The sequence below is a fragment of the Monodelphis domestica genome, chromosome 5 (assembly GCF_027887165.1).
Source record: "Monodelphis domestica isolate mMonDom1 chromosome 5, mMonDom1.pri, whole genome shotgun sequence".
Classification (NCBI taxonomy): domain Eukaryota; kingdom Metazoa; phylum Chordata; class Mammalia; order Didelphimorphia; family Didelphidae; genus Monodelphis; species Monodelphis domestica.
The window spans coordinates 185,509,655-185,530,751 of NC_077231.1; the positions used below are offsets into that span (position 1 = coordinate 185,509,655).

At 35.7% G+C, this 21,097-nt stretch overlaps 1 protein-coding gene across 1 annotated transcript in view; it reads left to right on the forward strand.

Annotated features, from left to right (window-relative positions):
• The window catches only part of CFTR (CF transmembrane conductance regulator), a 204,836-nt gene that overhangs the window by 156,833 nt on the left and 26,906 nt on the right, over positions 1–21,097 (forward strand). Inside the window, exons 22-23 of the mRNA XM_056799582.1 lie at positions 9,600–9,848; positions 19,374–19,529. Coding sequence (XP_056655560.1) covers positions 9,600–9,848; positions 19,374–19,529 — 405 coding nt within the window. The remainder of the gene's footprint in view (positions 1–9,599; positions 9,849–19,373; positions 19,530–21,097) is intronic.

Consider the following 21,097-nt stretch of genomic DNA (forward strand, 5'->3'; position numbering starts at 1 on the left):
GATTTTTTCCCTTTCTATCTCTAATGGAATCTCATTTGAGAATGTAGCTCTCTTGCTTCTTTTTTAATTATATCTGTTTTGTTTTTCCCTCTGACTTTTTGTTCATTCATATTTCCTTCTGGTATTCCCTTTTTTTAAAGATCTTCCCCAATCTGAGCTCCTCCCATCCAATTATTTTCTTGCTTTTCTAAATAACATAGTTTAATGGAAATAATGCCAAAGTCAGATTTTGTAACTTTAAGTGATTTTATAATGTTATGCAAATATTTGAAACTCTTTAGACCTCAATTTCCTGACCTGTACAATTAAAAGGTTACACCAGAGAGACCCTTCCAGTTCTAAATTCTTTATTTCTCTATCTCTTCTGTGACCTGCCCATTTTGACTTTTGACTGCCTAATGTTTAGGAATCACTCCAAAGCTTTATGATAACCTCACCTTTCAGACTATTCTATAGTTCTTGCATGCTAAAGTTCACTGATAGAAATAGCCAGTATTCCAATTATTATACCTAATAAGGTTTCCAATTTCATTATATTCCTAGATGTTTCATAAAAAAGAGGAAAATCATGAATGGAGGGTGCTGTTCAAAGTGAAATTGATAAAGGAAAGAATTTTATTGAGAGAGTACATGATTCACTCAATGCCTACTGTATACAAGGCAGGGAGAGAGATAGGAAAATAAATCAATCAAGGTCCTTGTCCTCAATCTTTTGAAATAGCTGTCATAAAAGAAATAGAACATGATAAGCACAGATAAGTGCTGAGAGGTACTATGAATGACAAGTAAGATCTTTGTCCTAATTTTTTAAAAAATGAAACAAGACTTTTCCTACTAAATCTTTCCTTAAGTCCTGCTACTCATGAAAGGATGATTAGTACAAGTGTGGATGCTCCAAGCACAACATTCTCTAATAGTTTGAATACTTACTATCATAGTCTATTCTTGTCCTTATGCAAAGACTTATGATTCACTGGTTTTCATGGGAATGCTAATTTTAAAGGTTTTTTAGAAGATTCCCAATTCAGCTGATAACTCTTGAGTGTCTCTAGTGTATATTGTTCATTCAGTGGCAATATAAGGAAGACTGAAGTAGGTTAAGTTCTTGCACCATTGAGATCATTTCTATCTTATTACTAACTGAGGGGTATCTAAATAGCTTAATGAATTGAGCTCTGGGTCTGGATTCAGGAAGACCTGAGTGTAAATCCAGTCTCAGACCCTTGCTAGTTGTGTGACCCCAAGAAAGCCACTTAACCCTGTTTGCCTCTGTAAAATGAGCTGGAGAAGGAAATGGCAAACCACTTTAAGATCTTTGCCAAGGAACCTCAAATGAGGTCACAAAGAGTTGGACAGGACTGAACAACTTCTAAGTGCAGATCTGCACCTGTTCTGCAATGTGGTCTTAAAGAGTTGTCCTGGAGCATTGGGAAGTTAAGTGACTTATCTGGAATCACAAAATCAATTTTGCTAAGAGGCAGAACTTGAACTTCCATATTTAAATCAATATTATCATAAATACTAGAAAGAATATGGGACTCTATGACATGAGGGCTCCACTCACCATTCCTGGAAATTTCTTTTTTGAAAAAATTTTTTTTCTAATTACGTATAAAAATGTCTCAACAGTAAAAAAAAATTTTTTGTATCCCAAATTCTCCTCTCTCTCCCCTCTCCCTTCATTGTGAAAGCAATTTAACATAAATTATACATGTACAATCATGTAAAACATATTTCCATATTACGCATGTTGGAAAAGAAAGATCAGACCGAAAAGAAAGAAAATAAAGTATGTTTTGATCTGCATTCAGACTCCATCAGTTCTTCCTGTTGAAGTGGATAACATATTTCACCATGAGTTCTTTGCAGTTGACTTGGATCAGTGTATTGCTGGGAATCACTAAGTCATTAAAAGATGATAATTGTACGATATTGCTGTTATTGTGTACAATATTCTCCTGGTTCTACTCACTTGGCTTTATATCAATGTTTATGTAAATCTTTCCAGTTTTTTCTGAAACATTCCTGTTCATCATTTCTTATTGCATGCTGGCAATCCATCACAATCATATACCACATTTGTTCATCCATTCCCTGATTAATAGTTAATCCCTTCAATTTCTAATTTTTAATACCAAAAAAAACTGCAATAAATATTTTTGTACATATAGGCCCCCCTTTTTAAACCACTTTATAATATAGCCCTAATAGTGTGGTAAAGTTGGGCCAAAGGATCTGCACAGTTTTATATCCCAAGAACTTTCCAAACTAAAGCTCCTCTCCTGGACCATCATTCCTTCATGAGTGTTATTTCTCCCTTGAGGGCAGACACTATCTTTGCTTTTGTAATTGTATCCCCTCTACTTGAAACAATATCTGATACATTATAAGTGTTGGGATTTTTTTTTCATTTTATTCCTTACTCTGAGGGCACTGTGAGATCCACAACACTAGGCTGCCTATCAGTAACTGTTAAATTATTAAAAATGACAACAATTAATTTTGAGACCTTCATGTTTACTGTAGATGGTACCCTTATTGATCAAGAGAACCTATTGTTTTCCTTCCTCCTGTATTGTTAGACATTAGCATATATATAAATATATGTATATATATACATATATATCCCAGATAGTTATCAACAGAGCTCCACACCCATAGGACAAAGTAAAGATGAAAATAGAACAGGTCTGTGGATTTTAAACTTGTAGAAATTACAATGGAAAGCAAATACTTCAATAAAATTAATAAAAGGTTGGAGTTTATAGTAGTTCTAGAAAAAAATTCATCTTCCACTCTCGGAATGTTAATGAGTAATTTCAATATATTAATTTTGATTGTTATTTTATGATCTATAGAAAATAGGAACAACAAGCAAAATAGGCTTTATTATATAAAATCTATATTTTAGGTATAGATTTTCTTGAGTACATGGATCTGGTTGAGCCAGAGATGTGTAGCTGACCATAGAGGGTGTGGCTCTGATTTTTTTTTTAAATCTTTATTTTCTGTCTTAGTAACAACTCTAAGACAAAAGGGCAAGGGCCAGGCAAATGAGGTTAAGTGACTTGCCCAGGGTCACAATGCTAGGACACGTCTAAAGCTTGATTTGAATCTAGTAACTCCTGATTCCAGGCCTGGCATTCTATACACTGATCCATCTAGCTGCCCTGCTTCTGAATTTTTAAACTATGATATTCCAAAGAGTATGCATTTTAAATGTGGCAGGATCTTCAATTTTGGTGGCACATCCACCCCCTTTTATAATAGCTTTGATTTTGAATTTATCCTTATTTAACTAAAAATTGTATTCCTTCAGAATACTGCAAATAACCTGAGGAGGTTTTTTTTGGTTTGTTTTTATATCTTCAGCAAGATGCTTTGCACACAGGAGGAATATATTAACTATTACCTGCCCCAGAATAGATGAAATGTTTTGTTTTCCAGGTTCTGTTAGTTTTCTAAAGGTGGTAAATATTGGTAGAGTAGCAAGAATCTGAGATTTGTGACTTCAACACTTGCACCTCCACTTATTACCTAAGCCTATGATTTTATGTAGTGCTTTCTTTTTGTTTCCTTGGCATTTCAACAAATAATTGTGTAAACTCTTCTCAATTTCTTATTAACTGGATTGCAGATACACAGATTGTGTATTTGTCACTCAAATGCCTTGGGATTCATTATTGTACAAAATGATCAATGATTGTACAAAGACCAGAACCTAATATTTAGCCACTGAATTTGTTGCTTTTAGAAAGTGACAGTAAAGTGCATGTAAAGAAATATAGCTAAGAATAATTTTCTAATTTTAGTAGATCTTTTCATCAGCAAAAGGGAAAAAAGGATAAGAAAGGAGTTAAAAGTAGAGCCATTTAAAAAAATCCTTACTTTCTGTTTTAGTAACAACTCTAAGACAGAAGGACAAAGGCTAGGTGCATACAGGGTTACGTGACTTGCCCAAGGTTGCACAGCTAGGAAGAAGTGTGTGAAGGCAGAATCGAACCTAGCCACTTCTTTTGTAAAAAAATCTAGATACACCTGTGAACCTGGGTTTTTATCTCCTCCAAAATCTCAAAAGTTTATGCCATTTACATAGTCAGATTAGAGATTTATGCCATTAGAGGGAAAGCCAAGGTTTATGTCCCAAGTAAAAAATTTTCTGTGAGTTGTTCCCAGAAAGAATTACTTGGGAAAAGGCAACTAAAAGAAGAGCCAATGGAATGAAATGGATAGTGAGCCAGTCCCTTTAGCTCTCTGGGCTTCACTTGGCTCTTTTGCAAAATGATGATCTTGAACTGTAGTGCCTGTATGGTTTCTTCCAGCTCTAAAATTGTGGCCCTAAGGAAGTTGCATTACTGTAATGCTCTATTTAGTTATGTAGATTCCTGGATGTCAGTGAAACAATGAAGCTTTTGAACAATGTCACCTATAATTACATTTCAACACATGTGGAACTAAACACAATACAGGTGTCTGGAAGCAGCAACTCATCTTTCCTCCCACACCCAGAAATATTCTGAAATATTTGCAGCAAATATCAACACTTGTGCTATAGATAAGTAACCCATAAACAAAAGGTGACATCACATGGCATTAGACAGAGAAGTTCAGCCAGGTGGTTTTCCATCTATCTTAGCGTCATTTGCTTAAGGATCACACACCAAGCTGTGTGACAAAGAGGTGGTGAATTGCTTCAGAGGAAAGACAAGAATGCTCCATTCTTATGAATATGATTGATGCATTCCATTATTGGGTGTCAATATCATATCTGTGGTTAGAAGACATCATATCAGAGAGCATCATCTTTTTGTACGTCAAAGATGAGGGTGAATTTGAGTGATGAATTCAATTCAGTCAGCTCAAATACAGATACCTGATAATAGCTAATATTTATATATCACTTATTGTATAGCATTTACTCTGCCAGGCATTTTGCAATTATTATTTCAATTGATTCTACCCCAAAACCTCAGATGGATGCTATATTACTGTCCCCATTTTACAAGTGAGGAAAATGAGGCAAACAGAGGTTGCAGTGACTATCTGAAGGTTAGGATGATAAATTAGGAGTGAAATCACTGCTAAGATGGGGTTTAAGTAAAATGATTCTGGAAGGTGACAATTTAAAGTGGCCCAAATGTATTTATCTTTAAAAGGAAAAAAAAAGCACTACCCTGAAATATTTCCAGGGCATAAAAATTTGGCTCACTTTAAAAATGTAAATTTGTGGGATGATAAAAATAATTTCATTATCTTAATTTTTGATGATTAATGAAGTTCTCTTGTCAAAGATCCTGGAATGATTTGACATTTCCTTCTTCATCTCATTATACAGATGAGAAAACTGAGGAAACCAGCATTAAGTGATTTGCCTGGTGTCACCCAGATAGTGTCTGATGCCATATTTGAACCCAGGAAGATGAGTCTTCCTGACTCCAGGCACTATATCCACTGTTACCTAGGTGTTATACAAAGAGAGGCCCCAACAGACAAAGAGATAAAAGATACAAATAACCTTCTTCTAGGGGTGTAGATTCCTAAAAATTACCTATTTTAGAGAGCTTTCCCCTTTGTTTTAGCTTGTTTTACTCTAAGAATTATGTAGAGTTGTATCTTATACATTTCCAGGATCCAGTTCTCCTTATGGAAGCAGCCAACATTTAATGGGTATGGCACAATTTATTCCTTATTACATAGTTTCCTGCTTTTGAAATGAAATGTTCCTTAGTTTAACATGACACCAGAATAGCTTAAAAGTTGAGTATCCTAGTTTCTACTTGATCTCCAGCCTTATCCAAAGTTGTAGGCCAGGCCTTAGGCCTTTTGTTTGAGGATACAGAAATACAAGATATGGTAAATAATTTTCTCTGGGACAGCAAGGTGACAGAGTGAATACAGCACCTGGCCTGGAGTCATAAAGACTCATCTTCCTAAGTTCAAATCTAGAGTCAGACACTTACTAACTGTGCAAGTCACTTAAACCCATTTGCCTCAGTTTCCTCATCTGTAAAATGAGATGACAAAGGAAATGGCAAACCACTCCAGGATCTTTGCCAAGAAACCTTGTTAATCTTCAAAATCATAAAATCCAAAAATAAAAAAAAAGATCCCTGTCAGCTGCTCCTTCCCTGCCTCCATTTTCCTCCTGACACCTGTCAGAGCTTATTCATGTTGACTAACCAGAGAGGTTGAATCCTTAACTGGGTCCTGCTCATACTCCCTAGCTTTTTCCCTTATGAAATGTTAAGCATAATTTTCATACACCATTTTTTACAAGAGCCAATCAGGTGTCATGCTCAAAACAGAGACAATACCCAGATTGGCCTTAGACATACTAATCATGCAGTCTACATCTATTGGAAGAATGGGAACAATGTGTAAAAGCCCATGAACTCAAGGAGCCCAATGGACACAAAACAGGTATTTACTGAGCTTCCATGAGCAATTAACTTGTAACTTGTGATGCAGACCACAGTGCCTATATCTGGAGTCAGAAAGACAGAATCTGGAAACCAACCCTGATGATGCTGAAGATTAATCATGCAGCTACCTTTGTTAAATGGTCTCCCCCTGGAGAATAAATTTGCTCTAAGCAACAGAGCTTAGCTGATTTCTGTGTGCTATTTTGGATCTGAAAATGACTAGTGCGTGAGCAAACACATAAAAAGCCAACTCATTCTACTGTCTTTTATTTGGACTCACATCTTAACAAAGTTTTGCTGGCCACTGGATCTTATGACTTCAAATGCAGCTTTTTCTGCCTACATTAAAGAAGTTGATGAAAAGGCAGCCAATACTCCATGGGGTATCAAGGTGACTTTTGATAAACTGATACCAGAATTCATTGGCACTAGAAATGGTCCTTGGGTCCAGGGGATCAGTTTCTCTGCCAGTGGGAAAGGACTTCCATGTTAGCCAGGATAATACTGTATTGACTGCTGATTCCTCCAAAAGCACAATGGTTCCACAACTGAAAACAAAGTGCTTCCCACTCTTAAGTACATTCTTTGTTTTTGAGAATAGCTAACATAGTGGCTGCTGGCCATGACTGTTGCCCAATGCTGATGCTGTTTAATTATGATGATCATGGCTCCTTGACCTTTATCTCCAAATTATGCATTCCAAAACAGAGCATCCAGGATTACCCCTCTGCCAGGGAATACTTCCACAGAATGGACAAGAGGGCCACAAATAAGAATGGCAACATCATCCTAGACACACTACAGCAACACAGTTTCACCCAAATGTTTAATTAGGAAATGGACAAGCAAGAATGTCACAAATATGGCACCACTGGCATCAGTGGAGCAATGACAGTGTTGTATTTCAAGACTTTAGAGTCTACCAATCACATGAAGCTGCATTTCCAACCTCTAGCATGACAGACATTTGACAAAATTCAGGGCTAGCATTTTCAGGTCAACATTGAAAAAAGATCACTTGCAGATGTTTTGCTGGGATTTTTAAAAACATAATTAGTGAATATATTGTTTTTTAAAAATCAACAGTAATGTCTTTTTAATTGGCTATTTCATTCAATTCTTGACCAAAACTGCTCTTTAAGTAGTTTATTGTAGGAACTTGTCACACCAAATTCAAGAAGTTTTATGTAAGTTGTCTGCCAGGAAAAAAAAAAGTTAACCTAGGAAAAAATCAAGGTAATGGAATGACATTATTATTTCACAAATCTACATTTTTAAAGTGGACTGAATTTTTATGTCCTCAAAATATTTCAAGGTAGTGTGTTTTTTTCTCTTCAAAGGGACAAATATTTTGGCACTATTTTTTTCTTTAAAGTATAAATATTTGGGGGTTATTAAATTGTGGGCTTCCTGAATTATTTCATTTGAACTTCTCCTTAGTGATGATTTTACTCCTAATTTATCTTCCTGACCTTCAAAGCAATAGTTGCTATACAGCTTTGAAATTTAATTATGTTAATTATTGTGACATACAAAACTTAATAGGCCTTACTTAAGAATTAATTGAGGGGAGCAGAAAGAGAATATATCAATCTCTGAGAGTCATTTATAATGCAGCATCAAGGCATGACAAGTAGGAAACAAAAGCTTACCATTCAACTCTGCCAGAGTCATTTATAAAAGATGTGGGCTATAGAGTCCTTTCTACCTTACCTAGCAAACAATAAATCACACATGGGGAGTTTGGCCATAAGCAATTTCTCTCTCATGAGTGACTATTGAAGTTTGATCCAAGGTTAAGGACAAAGTATTCTAAATATGGGATTTCTGTAGAATATGGGAAGGAAAGAATTATTAGAAAGAAGCAGTAAAATGAAGAACTTGAGAAAATCAGTGGCATTGGTGATTCAACTAGATCATCCATTAAATGTTCCTTTTCTACTCTATCTATTAGAGCGGAGTACCTTTTCCCATTTTTCTGCTACAGTTAGTATGAGGCAAAAATTATATAGAAATTAAATTGAATTCATTGAACATTCAGTGTCTATAATAGGGGAGGAACTGTGCTAGGAAATGCTCACCTCATATTTTTGGTATTTTAGAATTATTTCTAATATCCTAATCCTTAAATCTTACTTATATCATTATCCTCCAAAGTGGTTTTAACTTCATTTTGCAGTGTAAGAGACTCCTATAAAGTCTCTGATTTATGAAGTCAATGTCAAACCCTGTTAGTCAAATTGTGTGTGTGTGCGTGGGGGGGATCAGGATAAACAGCGTAGGTATGTATTATGGACTCATAAACAATATATTTTTCTTGCAAATGTACAAAGCCAATATTTCCAGTCCTTTTCCCCCATAAAAACACAGATTTTCAGGCGGCCAACATGCATGTGGATAAGTGCATGCATGTTTTCCATATGCATAGATATTAGTTCCTTTCAGATTCAAAGGTGATTCTGTGTCTAGTAGAGGGGAAGGAAGTTCCAAATAAAACATTCAATGCAATTTGCCGTTTTTTCCTCAGAAACTTGATGCAATTTAATTTTAAATTTCATCATATATTTATTGCTAGATTTGGATGAAAATGCCCACAAATGATCTCAAGCTTGCTTATAGACTTTTGTAACAAAAAATGCTAAAACTACCCATTGACCAAACTTTTCCTTAACCATCATCTTTCATATAGAATGAAACTTTGTGATAAAAACGATGCTGGAGAAAGTCAAACACCTTTATCGGGTTTTGTAGCTTGGTAAATTTCACTTTGTGGCACCAGTTGTATAATATTGCATAATACTGCCTAATGTGGGAAAGAAAAATCTCTTTCAGTCTACTTAAGCATGAAGAGTGAGCAATTCTGAATCCCTTGCATAACTGCAAATGTTATCGATCACAAAATGTCAACAGGTTAATACAAAGCCCATTTGTCCATGGCATGACTAATTATTCTTTGTTAATCTTTTAAATATAGCCAACTATTTCCTGTTAAACCATTGAAAACTCTCAGACAAAAACCTAAATGACAGTACCTGTAATTAGGTACCTGTGATTGGCTGACAGCACTTCGGATGGGAGGAACTTTGCTTTAGGAAACAACTAAACTATTTATTGCATTTGGTATGGATCTTAACTCTGCCTACCCGAATTTCAAATATTGTTTATTCTGGTTTTCAGATGCGGTCTGTGAGCCGAGTATTTAAATTCATTGATATGCCAGCTGAAGAACCTCTACCTACCAAAACGACCAAATCATTGAAGAAAAACCAGCTTTCACAAGTTCTGATCATTGAGAATGAGCACGTAAATAAAGAAAACTGGCCCTCTGGAGGTCAGATGATTGTCAAAGACCTCACAGCCAAATATATAGATGGTGGGAATGCTGTATTAGAGAACATTTCCTTCTCAATAAGTCCTGGGCAGAGGGTGAGACTTAAAACATTTCTTATTCTATGGAATCAGTCATCAGCTTTAACTTTCAATAGAAACACCATCAAACTCTTTGTAATACCTTTGCTGAAACAGAAAACTAACACTAGATGTTGATTAAATGGGCTATGTTAAGTCAGGTGATGTAGCTTAGTAAATAAAGTGCTGGCTTTGGAGTCAGGAAGACCTGAGTTCAATTTTGGCCTCAGGTGCTTACTATCTGTGTGACCTTAGACAGGCCAGTTAATTTTGTTTGCCTCAGTCTCCTCATCTGTATAAAGAATTGGAGAAGAAAATGGCAGAGCACTTGAATATCCTGACCAAGAAAACCCCAAATGGGGTCACAAAGAGTCAGACAGAATTGAAATGACTAACAGCAATACAAGGTCCATACCCAAAGCCTTTCTAATTTGGCAGAAATTTCCAGAATTTATACTTCACTGACAAAACTTTATGGAGCCCAGAGTTGTCTCTCTGCTACAATGAACAACAAGGCTTCAGTGGGGGAGTCATCCCATAATTCATTACTACTTTATCAGTTATTGAGCAATGAAATTATTAAATAAACTGATATCATAATGATATATAGCTGATTAGCACCATCTAGAGTTTCCAGATCAAATGTGAAATAAATAATTGTCTGTTATTTCCATAGAAGCATGGATTCAGAACTGGAAAGGATTTTAAAAGTTATCTTGTCCATTCTGCTTCCCACCCTTTCTCAGAGGGAATGTGGTATGCAGTGATAGAGTACTGGGCTTAGAGACAAGAAGAACTTGGTTCAAATCCTACCTCAGATTTATACTATTGATATAATCTTGGGAAAGACACTTAACCTCAATATGCCTCAGTTTCCTAAACTGTAAAATGAGACTCAATGATTTCTACGCTTTTGCCCAACTCTGAATCTGTGATCCAAGTCTTTCTTTTTGGAAGCTGTCTAACTTAAACCCTGACAAACTTGGGCTTTCTCCCATGTAGGTGTTCATCCCCCAATACCCTGCCCCAAAATATTGAAGTCATATAACAGATGCAGAACAATTAAAAGTATAATCAGAAAATCAGAAAAAGTATAATCAGAAATTGTGGTCTGACACAAAAATCTTATGTTGTAAATCCTAGTTGCTCCCTCCTTCATGCCTAACATAAATATATTTATTTCTTGAAGGGGCAAATTTGTCAGACATTCAAAAACAGAATGAGATTATGCCTTAAATTAATCTATCCCAGAATCTCAGAATTTTAAAAACAGCAATAAAAATTTTAATATCATTGTCTTATATGTCAGTGGATCTCTACAAATACCAATCTATCTGTATTCTCTACATCTTCTCATTTTGTGATGTTTCTGCCCAATACTTTTAAGACTCCACCCCACCCCCTTTCCAATTTAAGGAAAACTTTTCTTTAGGTCTCTTAACATCATGTCAATATATCCATATAGACAGGGCAGTACATCTGTTTCTTTTTAAACCTTGCCTTCCATCTTAGAATCAATATTATGTATTGGTTCCAAGACATAAAAGCAGTGGGAGTTAAGTAACTTGACCAGGGTCATAGAGCCAGGAAGTGTTTGAGGCCAAATTTGAACTCAAGACCTGTCTCTAGGTTTAACTCTTAATCCACTGAGTCATTCAGCTATGCCCCATAGTCCATCAGTTGTTAAAATGGTTGCTGCACTACTAATAGAACTCTTATGTGTGAAAACTGGAATTAACTCAATTCTCACAGAGTTTGTAAAATGATGTCCATAGCATTTCTTTCAGGGTAGTTGTTAGTACTATTGAGATGTTATTGAATGAAAACTGTTATCATTGCCTTTTACCCTGGAATTTTAGGAAACTTGAGGAACCTGATTTAAGCCAGTTAATCTCCTGTAAGGGAAAGTAGATATCTAGCTACAAATCCCTATGAACCTATCCTGAAAATGATTTTTTTGACTTGCTCTGAAGGTGGAATCCATCACATGATAGGTACTGGGGATAGAAAGATAAAATGTCCCTACCCTTGACAAGCTTTCATTGTAATGGGGAGAGACAACATGTACAACTTATAAAGATATGGAAAATAAATATATACAAGGTAATTTTGTAGGTGGAATTAAAGTAATAATCAGGAAAGACCTCATGCCAGAGGTGGTATTTGAGCTAAGATTTCAAGGAAACAAAGGTTTCTAATAGGTAGTTGAAAAAGAGATCTATTCTAGAGATAAGGAAAGACGTGTAATGGCATGGAGGTGGGCATTAGGATGTTCTCTTTGTGGAGGTACTACAAAAGATCAATTTAGTTGAACTGAAGAGTTCTTGAAGAGGAGTAATATATAATAAGGCTGGAAAAGTAAGTTGCTTCTGAGTTGTGAAGGACATTAAATGCTATATAGAGGCATTTGTATTTCATCTTAGAGACAATAAAGTTTTATTGAACAGAAGAGTGACATTGCCATACTTGTGTTTTAGCATTATCCCTTTATCAGAGTGTGGAGGATGAAATGGAAGAGAGAAGGATAAGGCAGAAAGATCAACTAGAAGATTATTGTAGTGGTCCAGAGGAAACAAATCCTAATGTAGAGAGTCCTGAATGAGGATAATGTATCTTGGAGGAGAGGAAATAATTTTAGATCATAAAAAAGCACACCTTCAGATTTCAGTTTTAAAGAACAATTAAAGTACATAAAGTATATACAGAGAGGATAATTGAGCCCATGTGGGTTGATGAGTTAACCAAGAGAGAGAAATAGACAGAAGAAAAATAGATCCAGGACAGAACATTTAGGTTCATCTTAGTAGTTAGTATATGAATTATGCTCCTACAGAAGAGACTGGGAAAGTAGTGGTTGCATAACTAGGAGGAGAACCAAGGAGAGACAGTGTTCCTAAAACCCAGAGAGACTAGTATGTCAAGGAGGAGGTGTTGGTTTATAGGTTGGATAATTATAATTTAGTTATTATTATTCTTTCCTGGATATTGTCAACTCTTCTTTTCACTAAGAATATTATTCTTTGGCAAGATATACTTTTAAATGGACATCTCTGTGAAAGCCTTAGTATTTTTGTTTGAGTAGTTTCTTTTATATCATTTTAATAGGTTGCAGGTTCTCCCATTACAATTGTTTAGAGTCATTGCTTTCTTCTAAAAATGATTGGGTTTTATTATGGCAGCATATTTAGAGTTCACAGAGATCCTAAAAATAATTCAGTCTCCCCTCTTCTCCTCTCTTATCAGATGAGAAAAATGAGACCTGGAGAAATTAAAAGAGTTGCATCAAATCAGGGAGATAGCAAACAACATAGCCAAAATTCAAACTCTGATCCTTGGACTTCAAATATAGTGCTCTTTCTGCAATTCTACATTGCCATGCTAGGGCAGAGAAAGGCTCAGTGAAGACCAGAATTTTAGGAAAGATAGGAGGAGAAATTGTATTTATGTCACAACTTTGGTATCTGGAAATTCAGCAGCTTCCTGTTCAAAGGATAGTTCATTGTTTTGACTTGTTTTATACATAGAACTTTTCAGGCATATGAAAGCATCTTTCTCTTTTCTGACACCTAGGATTACTTCCAAGATGACTGTCAACAGGTTATGGATTGTAATAACAAGTGGACTTATATAAGTGAAGATAGGAAGCCTTGACTAATCTCTTCATTGTTTTCACTTTCTCTGCCAAACATCCATCACTTCCCATCCCTGTTTCAAAATTGCTCATCTCCTTCCCCCATAAGCAAGTGTGGATCAGGCTTTAGTGGCATAATAAGCAAAGGAATAGAATCTTGATTTTTCTACAGTTTTAGTAATTTAAGAATAGGAATTCATGCTGAAAGACTTGGGGACATTTTTATTCTTGGTCTTGAATATCTGAGTCATATTTAATATCATATTGTTAAATCTGTAGTTTATGTTTGGGTTTGTGTATGCAAGTATGTAGTTTTAGGGAAGTATCAATATATACATATATATATTATATATATATATATATATATATATATATATATATTATGGTTGATCAGGGAACTAAGATTCAAAGTCACAGAACATACATTGACCTGCACTGGTAAAGGGATTCCCCTCACTGGGATTTCCCTATGCTTATAAAATCATAGGTTATAAAATCATATAGAAATGGTTCAGCCTGTCTTCCTGAAACAAAGTTTTTAAATGAGCATGTTATAAAAAGAGGGAAAGATAGTGTAGTGGATAGAAGGGCTAACTTTGGCCTCTAAAAGACTGAGATCAAGGCCATGTGCCTCTGGGCTAGACTATTAAGTCTTTGATGTCCCATACAACTCCCTAAGGCTGTAAGTTAGGGAGAATCCTTACATAATTTGTAGTAAATTTCAAAGAATTTTAGCATCTTGGTAGAAGTTCTAGAGATAAATGTAAATGGCAAATTATAGTTCATTTGATTATCTTAGAATAGGTTACACTAGACAAAAACTCCCCCTTTAAGGATGTAGACATGCCACCTCTATCACTTTGTCCAAGAATAATGTCTTTAGTACAAGATGACTAATTCACGACAGTTTCATTGTATGAATTATGGAAGGTTTAAATATCACCAAATCTTAGCTGATAAATGTGTCTCTTTTTATTGCCAAGTTTTCTTCTTAAATAAAAAAAACAATAGAAGTAATACTTATTCAAGTTGTTTTCTCTCAAGCAGAATTTTTCTTTGTTCCCTTTCTTCTAAAAGTATAGTTAAAAAAATTAAAATTGAATTTAAATGGAAACTTTAATTGATAAGATTAGTTTTGAATGGAGAATCAAATCTTAAACTTCTGGAATACTCTGAACAGCATATGATAAATATCAGAGCTGGGTCTATGAGTAAATGAATTACTTAGTCACTTAACAGTTTTCCAAATCTTATTCCTTTGGGTGAACTTGGCTATCTTTTTCATTCATATTTCTCAATGTTCAAAGGGGAAATTGCTCATGAATATAAATCCCTACCCCCCCTCTAAGCATATTGACTTAGGGCACAGAAGAATACTGAAATGGATGCCAAAAATAATATATCTCTAATTCAGGTGTTAACTCAGATTACAGCAAGGATGAATACTTAAATGCCTACCCAGGTAATCTGTCTTTATTAAAGAAAAGGATGACGTAGTTGAAATGAATGTATTCATATGTTTGGGTAGTATTCCCTAGGGCTACTACATTTTTCTATCTAAACTGTAGAATAAGATGAGCATAATAGACTGAAGGTGTATATTTTTTTACTATGAGGGATCTTTTTTTTTCTCTCTCTCATTGTGGTATCTTCTGGTGAGGATGAGAAACTGAAAAAATAGCTGAGTCAGAAAAAGGCAATTTAAAAGGTAAACAAGAGGGAATATGTTGGAACCCACTTATTCATAGTATCCTCCAAAATGATACCAGATCCAAGTCTATGTAGAGCCCCCCCCCCAATACTTTGATTTCATTGTCAAAACTCATTAGGAAGTAGGTAGGATTTTACTTAAGAGTCATTGTCTTGAAAATAAAACTGAATTGAAATCCCAGGCTTATTGCTCACTGCATGACCTAAGGTCTTTGAGCCATAGTTACTTTATCTGTGAAATAGTTCTATTAATATTTACACCAAATGTAAATCACTATAAAAATATGAGGCATAAAGATCAAACACAATAATGCTAACTGGCATTTATATAGTGTTTAAGGTTTACAAAGTGCTTTGTATATATTAGTGCATTTGATCCTGTAAGGGTTAAAAAAATTAAGGTGGGATGAAATATAAGAGAAATGTGGTCACAGAAATTAATATATCTCAAGTCAAAATGACTTTATAGTAGTTTTATTTATAAAATGGAGGGAAAGAATAAGGTAGAGAAATAAGAAAGGGGGTAGAGTAAGAAATCTAGCTTAATGAGCTAAATATCTGCTCTGATGCCTGTCTTTGCTCTGGTAGGGCTCCAGAAGCCCAGTCGGAGGGCCCAGAGGTAAATTATGTATCACTCACACAGCCTCCAAGAGGTAGGCCTATCTGGTGTTAATCTCTCCAGCAGTCAGAAAAGGAAGGCCAGCTTTTTCCACTCACCAATCCAAAAGCCAAGAGTAGTATCACCAAATGATCCTCCACCAGCCTTCACAACCTTGAAAGCATTCTAACAAATCCCTCACAGGAAGTTGTGACTACTTTTAAAGACCCTTCTTTTCATTACTTCCTGTGCCTTCCCCCCACTTTGCAGGGACCAATTGTAGTTCTTAAATTTTCTTAAGACTGCCCAGGGGACAGTCAGTCATTTTTGAGTTGCCACCCACTTTAGCATGTGGGTTGCAGACCTCCCCCCCATTTAAGAGTAAAGTAGGGTTGTATACACTTCTGGCAATTAGATCTAAAAGTAGGCAGGGGAGAGTTAATCCCATCTTCATGATCCTCAACAATAGTCCTTTGAGATGGACAATGTTAAAAAAAAAACAACCTATGGTCTCATTGTTATAGTTAACCCCCATATTGGAAAACTCAATTGGTCAGCTAGAAGTCACAGTGGATAAAGTACCTGACCTGGAATCAGGAAGACTCATCCAGTATTTTATTTACTATACCATTCTGCCTCCTCTAACTTTGAAGAAGTGTGTAAATATTAGTTAATATTTTGAAGAAACCATTATTATAGAGAGAATATTAGAAAACATTTACCTGGGATAAGGCTATATCTCAAAAGATAACTTGTAACCAAATGCTCTGACATTATATACCCAATCAGTGTGCAGCTTTAAAAAATCAAATCCTGGGTTGGTAATGACCAAATCCCAGAAAATCTGTTTGCCTCAATGCATTATTAGTCAATGAGCAGTATAAAGAAGACCAGGTAATGTCTCTTAAACTCAGTGCTCTGAAGTCAATCAGAAGGCATTTTATTAAGTACCTACTATGTACCAGACACTGTATGAGGTGCTGAGGATATAAACACAATGAATGGAACCATTTCTACTTGCTTACATTCTAATAAAGGAGATAAAAACTTAAGAACTTATAAATTTCAAAAGAATAAATGCAAAGTAGTTAAAGTAGGGCAGCTAGCTGCCCCAGCTGATAGAGTCTGTAAGAAGACTCATTTTCCTGAGTTCAAATATGTTCTCAAACACTTAATAGTTGTGAAACCCTAGGCAAGTCACTTAACTCTGCCTCAGGTTCCTCATCTGTAAAATTAGCTAGAGAAGGAAATGCCAAATCAGTCCAGTGTCTTTGCCAAGAAAACTCCAAATAAAGTCATAAAGAGTGGGGCATGACTGAAAAATGACTGAAAAATAACAACAGTTAAATACTAGGATAGTTTAAGAGAGAGGACTTTAACAAATGAGGGGGTCAGGAAAGGCATTGTGAGCTAGTACTTAAACACTCATGCTATTCTTTTTTCCCTGCCTTTTCCTAGCAAAAGCAAGGAAAGACCAAGATCTGACTGTGATAGTGTTTTGGTTGTGTTGTCTGAAGATGCTACTATTTGTTGCTGGCCCTTTGTCCCAGAGATTAGAGCAGGAGTCAGGACTTCAAGTCCTAAATTCCAATCTCTGTTTAGCTACCAGATTTAATTGGACAAATTGCATCTGTCTGTGACATTTGGAGTTTCCTCATTTCTAAAGGGAGGATTTGGGTTAATTATACAGAGCTGTGCAAATGTTGATTAGAGGAACATGATATATGTAGAAAGTTCTACGTGTTGGGAACATAGCATGATTTAGTGATTGCTCAAAGTGACTGATTGATTGAATGAGGTATTATTAATGCAATTGAAGTATTAGTTTGCATAGTTGACTGTGCAGCTCATCTTGGTTGGTGAGGGAATCATTTGGGTTGCTGGCATAGCTGAAAAAATCATCACTGATTAGCTGATCTGCTAGTGTTAGACATTTCAAGGAGTTACTGGCAATGCACTGAGAAGGAATTTTGTTATTCTCCCAGAATCCTTAACTTTCTTCAGAGCTTTCTTAGGTGCCACCTTCTACTCTAGGATACTCTCGATCCCTCTAGTTGTCAGCATTCTGCCTTTTGAAATTACTTTGTAAACATGTTGCTTCCTCCAATAGAATAAAAAGGTTTTTAGGGCAGGGAGAAATTATTTTTCTCTTATCTCCACTACTCTACATGTAGTATATATACATTGTAGTATAGAGAGTAGCATATACATTGTATATATACTAGTATATTCTACACATACAATCATACATTAAGCACATCTACAATACACACATGCAGTCATATATACATCACACTATACAAGCACACACAATATAGAAATCACACACACAAACTTTGTGTATATGTTGTACTTATTTGTATACATATTGCTTCCCCCAGTAGAATTAAAACTCTTTGAGGGAATGGACACTTTTTTTTTCTTAATTCTACAACTACATATGTAATCATGTGCACATTGTTGTATATACAGTGGTGCAATATGTCTGCACATATATGTGTGTGTGCATGTACATGTATATATAAAACTGTATACAATCTGCACTTATATGTTGTTTCTCCCAATAGAATGTAAGTTTTTTGAGAACAGAGACTATTTTAGTTTTGTCTTTGTGTCCCCCATTCTTTACATGTAGTAGTAAGCTACGTATCAATGGACTGGCCATGTTATTTGAGTGTCAAATGTACCTTGACTTAAAAGACTATCTTACAGAGAACTCCCACAAGTCAATTAAGCACTCACACAGGTCAGAAGAAATGATATAGTGACACTCTCAAGGTTTCTGAAGATTTTGTTATTGATTGTGAGACATGGCAGTCACTGGCACAGGACTGCCTAACGTGGTATGCTCACATCAAAGAAGACTTCGTGCTCTGTGAGCAAAGCAGAGTTGCAGTAGCATTTGTTTAGCACAAATTTAGAGACAACTCCATCCCAAATGTTTATAGGTTCTTTGTGCCCAACCTATGATAGATCCTTCCAAGCTTGTATTGACCATATCAGCTACAATAGGACACTGTACATTGACCCTGACTAAATGATGTCACTTTAGTCCTCTTCAAGTATAAAGGTAACAGCCAACCAAGCACTTTTAAATGTTGATTGACTTGAATTATCTCATTGAAACCTAATGGTTGCCTTTGCTAGTTAGACCTCAGACCAAGAGCCCCCAGAGTCTATTAAAAACTCTTTCCAAGGCTTATTCACTAAAGTGGGCAATGACACTTGTTTTGCTTTTACTTACAGGTATTTTCAAGGTTATTTCATTTTGCATTAATTGGAAACAATTTTCTATCGCAGCAGTTCACTCAATAATGCTAATAATATCAAGGTTACAGGTTCCATCCCCACCTAGACCAGTTAGCCTCCACTTCAAGATCATTGGATGTCAGTCAGCCTTTTCAGTCTAAGCATTGCTCACAGTTGAGAAATGAGCATGAAGATAAAGAGAAAATCAATCCTTTAGACTATAAAGGCTCTTGTAACAGAGGCAATATTTTTCTATATGAAATTTATAGCACAACATATTCAGTTTAATGATGATTATAAATAATAGGACTTATTTATAACCACCCCCTAACTTCTTATTCTTTTTGCATTACAGGTGGGCCTCTTGGGCAGAACTGGTTCTGGAAAAAGCACCTTGTTAGCTGCATTTTTAAGACTACTGAACACAGAAGGAGAAATGCAGATTGATGGTATATCTTGGAATTCAATACCCTTGCAGCAGTGGAGAAAAGCATTTGGAGTAATACCACAGGTAAGGATGGAAAAGCAAAAGTGCAAAATTTAATGAAATATTTTTTGTGGTCAAGACCAATCTTCCCATCATGAATTGCATATTTGACATTTCAAGGGAATGTAGGCATCACAAACTCATCACTTCCCAATCAGAACTCATCTCTGTCCTCCCCCCAAACTCCCTCATCTCCTTAATGTCCCTATTTCTGCTGAAGGCATGATGATCTATCTTGTTACCTGGGTTTGCAATGTTAGTAACATCTTTAACTCTTCCCTTTTTTTCACCTCTCGCATCTAATTAGTTACCAGTTCTCACTGACTCAACCTCTGCTATGTTTATCACACATTTATAATTTTCTACACCCACATGCCACCACCCTAGGTCAGGCTCTCATTTCTCTCTCCACTTATTGCAGTAACTTTTTCACTGATCTGCACATCATCTCTCCCTTCTCCAACTTCTCCTCCCCAGTGTTGCCAAACTGATATTCTCTTAGCAGAGGTCTGACTATGCTACTCCTTCACTAAGGAATTCCCTGGTCTTCCCTTTTGACTCTAAGATAAAATACAAATTATTTTATTTTACTTTTAAAGCCCATCTGGTCCCAGCCAATCTTTATAGTCTCATTATACATTGCTCTCTTTCACGCAATTTGACTTCCAATCAAACTGACCAAATGCTATTTCATATATGTGACAGTCCATATCCAACATACGTGGATTTCTATTAGATCCTGCCCATACCTGGAATGCATTTATACCTCATGTCTTATTCTTAGAATAACTAGCTTCAGACTTAGTAGCTCACCTAAGCATCACCTCCTATTGGAAGTCTACCTTGATGCCCTTTGATGCTAGTGCCTTTCCCCAAGAACTTACTTCATTCTATATGATATAAAAATGCATCTTGCATTTCATTTTCTGTGCACATGTTCTTTTATTTTTGAATAGAATGTTAGCTCCTTGAGATCAGGGATTCTTTTATTTTTGTGTTTGCATTCCCATAATAGGGGTACAAAGTAGGCATTTAATAAATCTTGCCAGCTGAATGCTTAAAGTATGATTTACATTTAATCCAGAATGTTTTAGTTTTTTCCTTTGTTATGAATTGCATTCCATTAGATCTTTGAAACACTACGAGAAATGATTATTGCCATGCCATTAATTGTTTTGATTACATTTCTGAGCTGACATATTCAGCAGCAGCTAGAGCATGCTTACCACTTGTTTTCTTCAGCATTTTTCCCTGCTTCAGTGCTCTTAGCACCGTGTTAGCATCCACAGCAGGATGACAAATACTCTCTAACACATAAGAGATGATTCTGAAATAGCAAACAGTTGGGAGAAGCATGAGAACATGAAGCAGTAAAATTGAAAATAAAAGATGTAATAACTGGGGTTTGTCTGCAGAATGGAATAAGTCATGTCATATTAATCTGTAACTAGTTTTAAAATGTCATTCTTTGATTTGGGTCATAAAACATCACTAATATGGTACTACTTTGTGCATTACAATGCAAAAACAAGAGTTTAAAGTGTGTGAGTGTGTGTGTGTGTGTGAGAGAGAGAGAGAGACAGACACAGACA